Consider the following 16,396-nt stretch of genomic DNA (forward strand, 5'->3'; position numbering starts at 1 on the left):
GTAGAATTTAACAAATTCAAAACCTTCATAAAATGGACAAAGCCGGTCAACTATATTAATTAAGTGGTTGATAATTTTTCACACGATTCCATTATATTAATCTTCACAAAATTTTTATCTATGTTTTATTTTTCAAAAATTAATTTTTGACTAAATTTGAAGCTAAATTTAAATTTAAATTAATATTATATCTTCAAATTTTAGCTTAGATGTTCAAAAACTTGATGAAAATATTATAAATTGTACATTTTTTAAATATTAATAAAATTCAAAAAATATATTTTAAAAGTTAATCAAAGTACATGTAATTACTTAGCTACAATAAAACACATCAATTATGATTTATGTTTGATGTAAACATTGTATGTGGGTAAATATTTACCATAATTTAGTTTTCAATTTGATGAAGCAATCGAGACGCAAGTATGATGTAATTAATTAGATCACGTTAGAGAATTGTTATTGCTAAATTTGTTAGCTCCACTAATTTGAAATTCCAGGGTGTAGTGTAGGATATAAATTTTTAGTAACCTGATTTAAAATATATAATTATAAAATATACACGGGTTGAAATTAAAAAAAATCAATATATGATAAATATATATAAAAAAATAATAAAAGGTAACTTATAGAATTTTCACTATTTTACATTAAAAAAAATAGAAATTACGGTGATAAAAGTATCTTTGAGGACTTGAGATATATATAGGTGTAGCTTCTAGACAAAGATGAGATAATTGTACTAAATTATACGAGTTGAAAAACGTATACATGCTTATTGCATAATTTACATAATGTCTGTAACAAAGGACAAAACAAGTTTAAAAAAATGAGCAAAACATAATTTCACTTGTAATATAAAATAAACTTGAAAATTTTTATAAGATAGATAGTAAGAATTTATATGATACATATGTTTTTGAATTTGATGATAACGTAGCTTGAAAATAAAATAATTTATAATTAAGTGATTTTTGTAAGTTACCTACATACGAGCAATATTTTTACTTTTTTTTTGTTAGAGACGTGGACGCTATTCTCTTAACTCCCAAAATAAATTTAATAATGCCAACAGCACATAAAATATTATTTATATTATCAGTACAAGTTAACAGTATATTACAAGGTATGGATACGATTCAATAATATTTATCAACATTAACTCTATAGTATTTTTTATTTTTTAAAAAAAGAAAAAGTTAGTTGGTTGAGTTAAGTAACCTAGTTTTGCATGTTGACATGTCAAATATTCTTTAACATTTATTATTTTCTTTATTATTTCATGTATATATATTTATGTACAAACAAATAGGGTCTTACATCTTAATATATAAAAATATGTATCTACCTTTCTTTGCATATACTTGGTAGTTGTAAATTAGATAAACCAATTCCATTCTTTCCTTAGAGTAAAGTCAAAACTACTTTCATCTTACAATTTTCATACTCCTTAAAACCCAATTCTTGATTTCAATTATCTAACACAACAACAACAAAAAAAAACATTAATTTTTTTGTCCAAAAAAAAAACATTAATATTTTTGTCCAAAAAAAAAAGTTTTTTCAAATGGATTCATCAATTGTTTGTGAGCTTGAAGGAACTCTATTAAAAGATCAAGATCCATTTAGTTACTTTATGTTAATTGCATTTGAAGCATCTAGTCTTATAAGATTTGCAATTTTACTTATGTTATGGCCATTAATTAAATTTCTTGGAATTTGTGGCCAAAAGGATAAAGGGTTAAAATTAATGATATTTGTGGCTACTATAGGTGTAAAAATTTCTGAAATTGAAGTTGTGGCTAGAGCTGTTTTACCTAAGTTTTATTTTGATGATATTGATATGAAGTCTTGGAGGATTTTTAGTTCATTTGATAAAAGAATTGTTGTGACAAAAATTCCAAGAATTATGGTGGAGAGATTTGTTAAGGAACATTTGAGAGCTGATGATGTTATTGGAAGTGAACTCGTAGTGAACAATTCTGGCTTCGCTACTGGATTTGTTAAAGACGATTTCGACTCGATTTTGGAAAGAGTTGGTGCTTTGTTTGATGGTGAAACACAACCTAGCTTAGGCCTTGGAAGGCCTCAAAATGGTTCTTCATTCCTTTCCCTATGCAAGGTACGATATCAATATATATAACTTAAATTTTCCTATTTAACTTTTGTCGTTTGCTTGAATTCGAACTATATATATGAAAAATCAAAGAGCTATTTGATGCCGATAAATATACAAGGAATTACTAGATATATTTTTTATGTTCATGACACCTAAATTCTTTTGACAAATATATGTTCAAGAATTAAAGTTTTTTTATTATATCGTCAGTATATATAACTTAAACTTTAAAAATGAAAGTATTTTGTTATGACATTGACATAATATTCTTGTATATTAAAAAAATTGTTACGAATGTCTCAATTTTATATAGTCGAAACAATAGTCACATTTTTATATATATGTAGCAATAATTCCATATGGTACTTGTACCAGAAATAACTATATATTATATATACATTTTTTTATAACATTGACATTAATTTTTATTTTATGTTTTTGTTATAAATGTCAATTGAAACAGGAACAATTACATCCACCATTTATGACCAATAAAAATCAAGATCATATTATCAAGCCATTACCAGTAATTTTCCATGATGGACGTCTTGTTAAACGTCCAACACCATCAATTGCTCTATTAATTCTTTTATGGATTCCATTTGGCATTATATTAGCAACGATACGTATTATAATAGGTTTAATGCTACCATTATGGATTGTACCCTATTTAGCTCCATTATTTGGTGGTAAAGTTATTGTCAAGGGCAAACCACCACCACCAGCATCAACCACTAACTCGGGCGTGCTCTTTGTGTGCACACACCGAACCCTACTGGACCCTGTGGTCCTATCCACCGTACTTCAACGTAGGATACCGGCCGTGACGTACTCAATCTCTCGATTATCGGAGATTTTATCCCCGATCCCGACCGTTCGTCTTACAAGGATTCGAGAAGTGGACGCGCAAAAAATCAAACGTCAACTCGAGAAAGGAGATTTAGTCGTCTGCCCCGAAGGGACGACATGTAGGGAACCGTTTTTACTGAGATTTAGCGCGCTATTCGCTGAATTAACCGATAAAATCGTACCAGTGGCGATGAATTATAGAGTAGGGTTTTTTCATGCAACAACAGCTAGAGGATGGAAAGGAATGGATCCAATTTTCTTCTTCATGAACCCTAGGCCAATGTATGAGGTAATGTTTAGAATTCCTTTTAAATATAGTGTAACATTCGGATGAATCCCTCGATCCTGTCTGACTCTGCCGTCAAATCTATTGTTGATTCATATATTATTAATTTTTTTTCAAACAGGTAACATTCTTGAATCAACTACCAGTAGAAGCCACGTGTTCATCAGGGAAAAGTCCACATGATGTTGCAAATTATGTCCAGAGGATTTTGGCAGCAACATTAGGATTTGAATGTACTAATTTTACAAGAAAAGACAAATATAGAGTTCTTGCTGGAAATGATGGAATTGTGTCACAAAATTCTGGAACAAATTTAGCTAATAAATTTAACAAAGTGGTGGCCACTTTCAAGCTTTTTATTCACTAAAAAAAAAGATTATGAGTTATTTAATTTTTTTTTGATTATATGTTTTACTTATTATTGTATTTTTGTTTTATTCTTCATGTCTTTGTGTATATATATTAAAAAAAATTGATAGATTAAAGATAAAGACTGAGGTTGTATTCTTTGTTTTTTTTTATATATTTATATCATCTTTACATTCTTTTTTCATGATGATGTTAATTAATTTCTAAAATTACTATATTAAGACATATTTATACTCTATTGAACTAGGTTTTTTTTTAATGGTATCATTTATAGTTGAATACTTGAATTGTAAATACTAAATAACATCATTAAAGGATGTAATCAAAGGTGTAGTGCAGCGGATGGACTGCTCCAAATCTATTAAAAATCTCGATTTTAAATTTTGAATATAAAAAATATTGTAGCAGGGAGTATTTCTTATGGAGCGCGAGTGTAGATAATGCAGGTTTTGAACATTCGATGGAAAAAATACTCTTCTAACTTCTATTGAAGAAGTTCTCTTATTTGCATTCTTTTTCAAGTTGATAACCTATCCGATTTTAATTATTTTTTTAGGAAATAAAACAATATTAGGAATCCATAGTAATTCATGATTTGTTATTTTTGGTAATTATAGTTAATTAGGATTTGTTAGTTTTGGTAAGTATGTTTAATTTAAGATTTAAGTTAAAGGAAGTTTTCTAATCCTACAATTCTTTATAGCTTAATAAATTTCTTCTATGGGAAACTTTCACATATAACCACTTAAAAATAATTAATTAATCTCCATAGCTATAGTTTGATAATTACAATTTGTAGCTACATGTTATATAGAGGAGAGTGAGACTGGGAGAGAGAGAGGAGAGAGGAGAGAGGAGAGAGAGAGGGGAAAAGAGTGGGAGAAAGGTGAATTGTATATGTATATTGGTTAGATAATTGTATATTATACATATGTAATTGTATATATGGCAAGAGATATTGGGAGAGGGAAGAGAGAGGCGAGCAAGACTGGTAGAGAGAGGAGAGAGGCGAGCGGGAGAGGGCAGAGAGTTGGAGAGAGGTGAATTGTATATGTATATAATTGTATATAACTGTATATTATACATATATATTTGTATAAATGCCAGCGAGATTGTGAGGGGGAGAAAGGAGCGAGATTGAGAGAGGGAGGAGAGAGGCGAGCGAGAGAGGGCAGAGAGTGGGACGAGGTGAATTATATATGTATATAGGCTAAAAAATTGTATATTGTACATATTTATTAGTATATCTTGGTGAATTATACATATACAAACATGAATAATTATACAAACTCGAAGTCAGCTCATGTAATTAATGTATCATGTTAGTCGCGAATGGTAATTATGACAAACTATAACTATGATGAGTAATTAAATAGTATATGTTTGATTATTCGCGTAATTTTTCCTTCTTCTATATACCCATTGTTGGATCAGGACAAGTTTTAAGAAAATAATGCAAATTCTCAAAGTAAAACACCAGCTGCAGGTGCTACTGTATTAAAAAAAAAAAACAGAAATAGATAGTAAAAGTGTAAATATTTAATATTATAGTTTTCATCGATATTTTAAATTGATTAATTCAACTCAACGTGAAAATAAAGTTATACTTTCAATTATCAAAAATAAATATAATCTTAGAACTCGTAGCTAAATACTAAAATTGATCACTAATTCTTTTTTGCTACGAATTAGCAATAAATTTATATTAACTACGAGCAACTTAGCATGTGAATATAAGGTAGATGAATTTGTTGCACAAAATCAAGATATTGGTTTCTTCATTGACATAAATTAGTTTGGGCCTTACTACAAGTATGTGTGGGCTCATAAATGGGCTCTCTAACCACATACCTCTAAGTAAAATTCACAAAAATAACCACTTTTTAAGTTCTTGTATTGAAAAAAAAAACAAATTTCACATATAGCAAACGTAAAAATCTATTTGTATGTTATAGCTATAGTTTGCAGATTTGCAATCCATATCAAATTTTATATTTTCTATGGAGCTTTTCATTTATACAATTCGCTACAAATATCTAATTTTATACAAACTGTTCAGTTTTGTATAAATTCATTTATACATTGTAATTTGTATGATAAGATCTGTATTTGTATAATATAAGTGTATATGACGAAAATATATTATTTGTATTTGTATATATACTTATCTCTCGCTTTATACAAACACAAAAGTATTTTATACATTTTATACTGAAATGTATAAAATGGCTAATTGTATATCGAAAAATGGCTAATTATATACTGGATCAGATCGCAAAAAAAGAAAATATATTTGCTGCAAATTACAACTAAAATAAATTATGACTATAACATTTATTGAATTAATAATTTGCTATTTTATCTAATTTTTCCTTGGAAAAAATAGTTAAATTGAAAAGTCTATAATAATAACTATTTTTCAAAAGATAAAAGTGATTAGCGTGCTATGCATGGTAAATTTTCATAAATATACATTTTTTTAAGTTCTTATAATGGAAAAATAGTCATTATGATACAGTTTCAAATTCAGTAGTTGCTGAATCACTAATGTATAATCATAAAATTTCATTCGTAGAGTTTAAAACTCCAAAATAAACTTCTTCTTTTTTTAAAGAAAAGATCAATAATAATCAATAAACGCTATTTTTATCGACAAAACATAAACTTTTTTTTCTTGTTGGTGTCCCCACAATTTAATAAATGTGTTATAAAGTGGAGTATGGTCGTTAAAGCTTTACACATTTAACTTTAAACATTAATTTCTTTTTATTTTCATACTTTTTGGTCAGAAACATAAAGCTATTTGAATCTTCTTTTTTGAAAATTTTCTTCAAAAGTTCTCACACTAACTTTAAGAATTAACATTAGCAAAATGACAAGAATAACCAGTTGTAACGCACGACTATTTAGTTCCTTACAAGATTGACCAATTTAAAGCCTAGCTTTTCTTCACTTTTTTTATTTACGTCTCTCCGTTCATTTTTACTTGTCCAATATAATATTATATAGTTATATTTTTATATTAATCTGACTAATTCAAATTTGATTTAAGCATTTGTTGAATTATCCAATATAAGGTGTGGGTTTAGATGTTGATATTTAGCTGTATTATGTGATTCTGAACGTTCAATATCTTACACTATTGCAAAAATGATCATTAGCGGCAATTGTCACTCTTTATATATGTCTCTAAAGCCTTTCGCGACATTGGTTCTAATGACATTTAACTAATGTCGGTAAAGACATTAGCACTCTTTATTAATGTCAATATTTAATGCCGCTAAAAGTTATTTTTGTTGTAGTGTTATAAATTAATTTTGATGGTTGAGTTAAAACTCAATATTTATTTTCTTATCATGTTATTAGTTATACTTATACAAATTCTCGATTTATTCGATGTACATGATTCAATTGACAAACCTAGCTAGATTTACAAGATGGTGTTAAATTGTCTCACATTAGATGAATATGAATATTCGATATGATCTCAGACAATTTTCACTCGTTTGAACTAGCATTTTGACTAAATTAGATTGTGGTGACTAATCTTTAATCAATTCTCATTTAAATTAAACTATACTTTCTTATTACTGAAAAAATGAAGGAAAAAAACTAAACTTTCTTATTGAAGAAGGATAATAAATATACTTATTGTGTAGAGGACCCAAATGCGATATATAGGATGTGTCCGGAAATGATTTATAATTTTATTTATGTTTGATACGTTTGATCAAAATATTTAGAGACTATTTTTTAATAAGAAAATAATTTTATCTGGTTGAAATATGTAAAATAAGTTTCACAAATGATATTTTATATTGATTATATCTTATTGAAATACGAAAAATAAGTTTCAGAAACGATACCTCATCTTATATATCCACTCACACGTAAACCCCACCACCCTAGCCTCGCTGTCACCTCTTATAGAAATTGTCTAGATTATACTATCTCTGTTTCATTTTACGTGACACTTTTTAAATTTTGAGATTCAAATAAATTTATCTTTGACTGTAAGTTTTTCATAGTTTTTTTTAAATATTTTGAATTATCCAATTATTGTGACTTATAGTACTTTTTACGTAGTTTACAAATATATAAATTTCATTTCAAAAAAATTGAAAATTATATGCATAAATTTCAATTAAACTTAAATTGTTTGACTCTCGAAAAACGAAAAATTTCATGAAACAAAGGAAGTATACAAATATATTTTTAGAATAATATTTTTTTATTTACATTTGGAACATAAGAAATTCACTTATTTTTCTAAAAATTATTTTCCCTCTACCGAACACACCTAATAAATTTGTTATCATTTTCTAATGTTTCACTTATGTATTATCCATGCTTGAAAACTCCAATTTTCAAGATTAAGAAAAGTGTGGTGTTTGTTTGATTAAACACATGAAAATGACTCATACTTTTTCAAATTCACTATACAATATACATTTCTTGTAACTTTTTTTTTCTTCTAATTGAGATTCACTACCTTTTCACTTTTGTCATTTCTTTTAGATATCATATGAAATTAAATTATTTTCACATATGGTCTTGTCAAATATCAGAGTTATATCATTTTCACTTGTCTAAAAAGGAAGAAAAAAATGAAGAAACATTACTTGAAGAAGAAAACTCTTTAAGGGATTTTCTTTCTTTTAAAAGTTGATAAGCTATTGGATAAGGATTTAATTTATTTTTTTCATATCTTTTATTTTAATAAGTAATAAAAGTTTTTATGATAAAATCACAAAAAGCAAATGTTGGACATGGAAGAAAGAAATAGCATGAGATGTAGACTGACTTTTTTGCAGTAAGAAATTTATTGGTATTTTATTTGGATATTGTATTTGACTTAATTTTAGATATATTGTGTTTGAAATTTCATATCATTAAAGTTAAAATGCATAAAATGTGGACAAAAATGATTGAACTTTTATCACATGTATGTATGAACTTCAAGTAAAAAAATAATTCATAAATTTTAACTTTATATTATTTAAGTAAAATAATTAAATTTCAGGTATAGATGTCTGAATTTTTTATTGAAGTTTAAAAAAAAATGTTTATACTTCATTAGTAGAAATATTTGAACTTTAATCATGTCTATTTCTATTAATAAAATATTATTATTTTTTCTCTGAAGTTCTCACTGAATAAATATTTAGTGTTAATTTTTTATAAATATTTTAATTGAATGAAAACCCAAAAAAAAAAAAAAAAAAAAAAGCAATGTGTTCATATGACATTAAAGTTAGGTATATGTACACTTCGGCCACCTTTTGCGGATCCAATTTTTGATAGCAGTATCCACTTTGGGCCCACTTTAAGAATGGGCTTTGTAGGTATTTCATGTGTTATGTTTAGTTGTTTCTCAAAAATGGTAGACAAATAATTTAAAAATTATCTATATTTTAAAATATTACGTACTTTATTATTAATTATTTTTTTTTGTGTGTCTTTTACACTCATATATATATATATTTTTTGCTATCAGATACACAAAAATAGAAAGAGAGGTGAGCGAAATACGGGAGGGAGGTGAGTGAGATTTATATGTATCACAATAACATGCGAATCCTACTAGATATATACATATGTATGTATTTGAAGTGATTCACATGTATCTGAGATACCAAATACATGGAAGAGTAGCGAGTGAGATTTACTATGTATCTCAGATACATGTGGATACATATGAACCTAGAATAAATTACACCTGAAATTGATTTCATATATCCGATATACATATATCTGGAGATACCAAATAGTAAGATCGTATACATATACTGTAAACTAGAGTTTATCTAAATAATTAACTCTAAACTACTGATATATATATGTAAGTTCGTTGATAATTTAGTATTCTTTCAAGTCATAGTATATGATGTTTTTAAATTTATTAGAATCTTTTAAGAAATTTATTCGCGCATAAAGTGGGAGAATTTTTTAAGATTAAAGTAGATTTAGTTAGAATCAGTTCCTTAAATGTATAATTAAAGAATTTTAATTTAAAATTGTTTGTGTTATATAACGAAGAGTTTGAAGAAAACCTGATAAAGATAGGATATGATTAATTTTTTTATTTCTTTGAACAAAGAATTTTTCGTATAATTTCTTATAGTTAATTTATCATTCCGTAACTTTATTCTTACCTAATTGTTGAAAGTTGAAATTTGAAAAATAATTGATTCTTTTTCGTTTATAGGTAATAATAAAATATCATACCATACAATTCAGTATAATTTGTACACAATAATTTTAATTAACTCCTTTAGTTTCTTGCTAATTTTTTTAATAATATGTAAAATTATATCATTCTTTTATGAAGGTTGAACTAAATTTTGACTTCTCTTCCTTCTTTATTTTATTTTATTTTTTTTAAAAAAGCTTATAGAGACTAATTGTGTCTAGAAGTTTTTTGAAAAATAAATAAATAGTCTTAAAGATCAAAAGTCATAGTCCCAACTGTCAGCACTTATTATAACAAAAAATTAAATCTTCATTCATATAGGCTTCATTTAATTAATTGTTGATGTCAACCCAGAAGAAGATTAAAAAAATAATTAAAAATGTCCATTGCGATTGTTGAATTTAATTATTTCTTGAGTTGATGGAATAAATAACGTATTATAAGTATATTATAAAAAAAGATCGTGTATACACTACTATATAATAAAAATATTATTTATGGTAAATCTTCAATTTAAGATTCAAAGTAAAGAATAAATACAACATTTAAAAAAGCATAACTATAAACTATAATGAGATTAAGATGGTAAGAAAAATTAATATAAAAGAACCAATAATTATACTATAAATTAGTTATAGAAAACAAAACTAAGTATAGAGTTGATTAAAGTTGGTGGAATTACAAATGGAATTAGATTAGGGTTTCAAATAATTAGGTCATACTTAATATGATTAAAAGATTGTTATACTTAATATAATATAATTAAAAGATTTTCATGACTTTTTTTTCTTTTTTTCTTTTTGGATGGGTTGGAGGTGGGGTCTCAAATATAAATTGTTAAAAAAAATATTTGCAGGCTTGAAGCTTTTTTTAATTATTCATGTTCCTTGTTTCCATAAGGTATCTTTTGGATTTAAAATTATATGTTATTGGCACAACATATAAGAATTTTATATGATCAATGTTATTTAATAAGTATATTATAACATGTTAATTTATCTTAGTTGATATTCGTATATAATTCTATAAGAGATTTTCTTAGATAATTTTTTTAGGAAAATAATATTGGTGCATGAATACCACAATGCAGTGTATACGAATTAGTAGAATTTAATAATTTTGACATAAAATTTAAATTGTAGTAACTTTTTTCACTTAATATGTATACATAAATTTAATTAAAACACAATATATTATTTTTCTAAAATTCAAATCTCTTAACTCCATTTATGTACATGACAGGAGGTTTTATTTGTGACCTTATTTTCTAATTTTTGCCTTTTCTTATAATGAAACATTTTAATTAGATCCACAAATCTATGTCCTAATTCTAGGAGTTAGATCTTTAGAAATGACCCCTTAAATCTTTTTGAGTTTAAAATTAAACTTTTAACATGTTAAAAAAATGTGAAAAACATATTTGAAAAATAGAGATTCGAATTGGTGACGTGAAGCTTAATTTCAGAGGCATTTGCTATTGCACTATCAGTTTCTTCTTGATATTGAAGGAATTCAAAATATATATATTTACTGAAATATAAAAAATATATCTTATATATACAGTTTAATTTTTTACCGGTTCAATATCGGCTCTTCTCCTATTTTTTTATTTATGAACTCTACAAACTCTCTTTAGTGATCAGGATGTCAACCATATCGATAGTAGTGGTCCTTCTTTCATTGAATTATCATTTGTTTTGACAATTTAAATTAGACTTTGCTTAACAAATAAACTTTTGGTCTTAATATCAAACTAGCTGATGAGTCAAGGACACGTCAGAACGATCAATAGTTTCTTATAATTAGTTTCATTCGAGAATTTCATATCTTCTATCACTTTTTTCTATTAGTTTATTTTTTAAGTCCATTTAACCTCATTTCATTTCACTATATAGCCACGCTAGCAAATATTACGTATCATTTGTTCACACATCTAATCACCTCACATGATTCATCAATTTCATCGAAAACTCTTATTTGTTAAAACAGGAGCACAATTGCTTCATTTTAACCAAACAACATTATCTATGATGCCTGGATAAACACAAATAATAAATTTTGAATCGAAAATTTTTAAAAATTCAAATCACGAATCCATTTGAAAGCTAGTTATAACTTAGTCATATATACTTCTCTTTCTTACTTGCTTATACTTTTAAAAGTTCTAAATCCTAGCTTGGCACACTATGAAAGTGATGCATCTTTTCAAAAGAAGAAAAAAAAAAGGTCTTAAAATCTTTAAAGCCCTCACATTTAGTACCAACTTTTTCAAGAACAACAGTTAGCAAAATGACAAGAATGACTTACTGTAAAGCATCACAAATTATAAAAGACTTTTTTCTTTTTTTCTTGTCAATGACTCATACAACCATTTAACTTTACCAATATATCCCTCAACAACTTAAATTAAAAATAATTAATAAGTATATAATACATGTATAATTCATATATAATATGTGTATAATCGGTATATAAGTTAGGTATAGACACTAACATGGGCAAATATCACTATTAGAAAAGATTTTTTCCTAGCGTATCGAATCAGCTTACTAAAAAAAATAATAAGAAAGGTAATTATTCAATTTTTTGTATATAAACAGTACGCCATTTTTTTACCGATTTAATTAAAACATTTGAGGAAATAGATACTAAAACGTGCATCTTAAATTTATTTTAAATAAATTTTAAAAAAAATAAACGGTGAAAAATAACCCCTCAATTTTGGTAGCTTATTGCACTGTCTTTTATTTGTGTGGGGAAAAATGAAATCTTTTTTCAGTTTTCTTGTCTCTCATAAAGAGAAACAGAATTTTCTGATTAATTCATTTTGATTTTTTGATCTTTTATCAAAAAAGAAGTAAGTAACAGATTTTCTAATTTCAGTTGAATTGGATTTCTTACTGAGAAAGGAAATTATATTAAAGTTTTTTTTTTTCATTATATATGTGGTCCAAAATGCAATAATAAAAAGTTTATGTACTCTTCATGAACCAAAAGTATAATATATAGTTTTAGTGGACCATACCTACTATTGCAAAAATCAAAGTTCCACTATATAAAAGATACTAAGCTAAATATAGGATTTAACTAACTATATTTCTATATTGAACCATGCATAGGTTAGGTATCTTAAAAAATTTGCATTTTTATTCATGACAAAATTGTAAAATAAGCAGTATGGTTTGGCTTAAAAGAAGTTGAGAAGAGGGAAAGAGTGAACTATATTTTTTTTCCAATTTGATGTATATATGAAAAGTTGCAATAAAGAACTATGTTTGTTAACAATTACAATTTATTTAATTGATCGACCTGATATGATTATAACTCCAAATATAAATAAATAACATGTTTATGCTCTAATGTGAGTTAGACAACTGATCAATTAATAATAAATTGAGTCTATTTGAATAAGACAAATTTATATTAATTGTTTTCAGAGTATTTGAATGCACGTTTAACGTCATGTTAATGTCTTCATGTTGAAGAGGAGCTACATCAAAAATTTATTTATTGTTTCGAGGCTTAAATAATATCTTTATTTATATTACGTGATCATACAATCATTAAGGTACTTAATGGATATATGTTATCTACTAAAACTTCTTTAATAGATTTTCATGTATAGATCAAGGGCATCTCCCCGATCCATTCTTTCCAGCGCCCCTCAATCAAATCCATAACAGTTGTTGCTTGTGCAGGAGTAACTAGTAAACTTCAAATTGCAATAAAAAAAGTTGTCAATTAAGAAAGACCGAAAGTCCATGCGAGCTGGGCTGATATTAACAAAAAAGATACCCTCCTCAAAAGGGCCTGAAATCAAAGACTCAGTCAGGGATAGAATTGAGAATGACATTAAAATTGAACAACTGTGTAGGAATACTAATAAGTTTTGTAAAGATATAGTTTATTTAATTGAGTGAAATTAGGCTAGTAATCTTTCTAAATGTGATAGCTGAGAACTGTGATTCTTCGCTCGATCAATTCTTGCCATCACGCTCTGGCTTTAGCATCTGCCGAGCACATCTAAGCGAAAAATAGAAAAAAGTTTCTGGATTTCAATTGGATACCCTTTTTCCCTGTTCCAAGTACAAGTCAAGTTGAATTTACAAAAAAAAAATCAGTGTTAGAAGTATTCAAATCCATAAATTCACTATACGTTGATAGATGGGGAAAAAGCTTATCTCATTTTTTCAATTGATAAACCAACGCAAAATCTTATTTTTCCAAGATATTTCATTTTAAATTCTTTCTTTAAAAGAATCTATTATAATTTTTTGAAAGTTTTACATGAATTTCAATAATACTCATGTCATCAACGTTGACAACAATTATGAAAAAATCGAGATTTAGACCCTCTACAAGAAATATATAAGGATAAATTAGATTATTTTTGTAATATTTTTTAGTAGATATTCAATCAAACGATTATATCGCATGCACCTTTAATAATTTAATTTGTATAAGATTTTTTTGAAATTTTATCGAATAACTTTTCTGAAATTTTATACGCTTCAAACCTTTTTAAAATTTTAGAATTTTTAGTAAGACTTTTAGTTGTTTGATGAATCATACAAATAAGTTCTAATTTTACTTTTAGATTTTCTAAAAAGTACTTTGATCCATTAATTTTTTTAAAGCATATTTTCTTAATATAATTTTTAAGTTTTTACTTTTAAAATATTAAAAATATCAATAGATATGATTATAGATAGAATTTAGTAGTAATATAATTTAACCAATTGAATGACCTTTATAGTCTTTTCTAAGGCCTCAAACTTAATATTTGAGAAGAGATATTTACTTAAAGCATCTAAAGAGAGTGTCTAAACGCATTTCGACCTACTTGATCAATTTTTTAAAAAGTCAAAAATATTTTATTTTAAAGAGTTTGAGTTGTTTGACCAATTTTTAAAAAGAAAAAAACAGTTATATTTGAGTAGTAATAGAAATAGTAGTTTCAAAAATTGGAAAAATACATTCTTTAGAGAAACACTTTTTAAAAGTTCAATTACATAAAAATTGATGCTTTAGTATTGATAAAATATATTTTACAAAACACTTACTATAAAAACAAAAAAAATTCAGACTAAAATTAATTATGAAACTGAACAAAATAAATTATAAATCACAACATAATAATCTCTATATATTATTTAATCATAACATAGTAATTCATATTTATTATTAATGGAGAACTTTCATAAATAGTCACTAAAATTACTTTAATTAGTACAGTTATAGTTTGCTAATTACGATTCATAGTTATATGTTAGAGGGAGGAGAGAGGCGAGGAGAGGACATAGAGTGGAGAGATGCGATTGAATATGTATATATGTCGAATTGTATATGTATATGTAATTGCATATATGTAACTGGTATACACATATATTTGTATATCTGACGAGCGAGACTGAAAAAAGATGCGAAAGGCAAGTGAGAGAGAACAAAGAATAGAGAAAGGCGATTGCATTTTTATATCTCTCATATAATTGTATTTGTATAAGTATAAGCAAGGAAAAAGGTGTGAGAGAAAAAAGAAAAAAAAATGCACACATAATTACAACTAAAATTAAACTACAAGTTAATTTAAAGTATAACTACGTATCCACATAAGTTTCCCTTTATTAATCACCACACAACTAATTTGGATATCACTAATTTCAGGATATCTAATATGCAAAAAGTTGTATATAGGTAGCCTATGAAATCAATCCATTAATTAATAATTTGCTTAATATATGTGTAGTTGCTTTCAAACTTCTTTCCTACTTTATACAAAAAAAAAAAAATAATAATCAAACTTCCCCATTAAGATAACAAGGTAGTAAAAGCTATATAATATACCTATACATATATTACAAAATAAAATAGTCACACTCATTATTTTCAACTCAAATTTTGTAAATGTAAAATTTCAAACACGTTGTATTTTTAATAAGTTTGTAAAACTCAACCAACATCATGATTAAAGGAGTAAAACAAAGTTAACATATTGAACTCGCGTGATTATTAACTAATAAAAACATGAAAAATGTTCATATTATATATATATATATATATATATATATATATATAGTTATGCTTGTATTAATTAATTGTATTGAAATTATTTAACATACATTGCATTATTATTTTTTTTTAAAAGTCAAATAAAGTGTAAAAATATAGTTGAAAGAATATGAAGAAGGTTTTGAGGGACAATTGTGTCTATCCATATGCTCATACATGCACTAAAATCTCTTTGCAATAATTTCTCATGTATTAGTAACGCATAACATAATATTAAATATAGTAGAGATAATGCACAAATACCCCTCAACCTATGCCCGATATTTCAGAGATACACCTATATTATACTAAGGTTTTATTACCTCCTAAACTTATTTTATTAATAATTTTCCATCCCTTTTCGGCCTACGTGACACTATCTTGTGGGTCCAATGCTGATTGACTTTTTTTTTCAAAATAGTGTCACGTAGGCCGAAAAGGGGTAGAAAATTACTTATAAAATAAGTTTAGGAAAGTAATAGGACCTTAACATAGTATAAATATGTCTTTGTAATTTCGAACATAAGTTGAA

At 26.1% G+C, this 16,396-nt stretch overlaps 1 protein-coding gene across 1 annotated transcript; it reads left to right on the forward strand.

Moving 5' to 3' along the window:
• Positions 1-1,540: 1,540 nt before the first annotated feature.
• LOC107017187 (glycerol-3-phosphate acyltransferase 5-like) lies at positions 1,541-3,775 on the forward strand. The gene is made up of 3 exons (XM_015217457.2): positions 1,541-2,122; positions 2,583-3,257; positions 3,376-3,775. Exons 1-3 carry the CDS (start codon positions 1,568-1,570, stop codon positions 3,619-3,621), a joined length of 1,476 nt encoding a protein of 491 aa, XP_015072943.1. The 5' UTR covers positions 1,541-1,567; the 3' UTR covers positions 3,622-3,775.
• Positions 3,776-16,396: the final 12,621 nt, after the last annotated feature.

This window comes from Solanum pennellii, chromosome 4, assembly GCF_001406875.1.
Source record: "Solanum pennellii chromosome 4, SPENNV200".
NCBI classification, from domain to species: Eukaryota; Viridiplantae; Streptophyta; class Magnoliopsida; order Solanales; family Solanaceae; genus Solanum; species Solanum pennellii.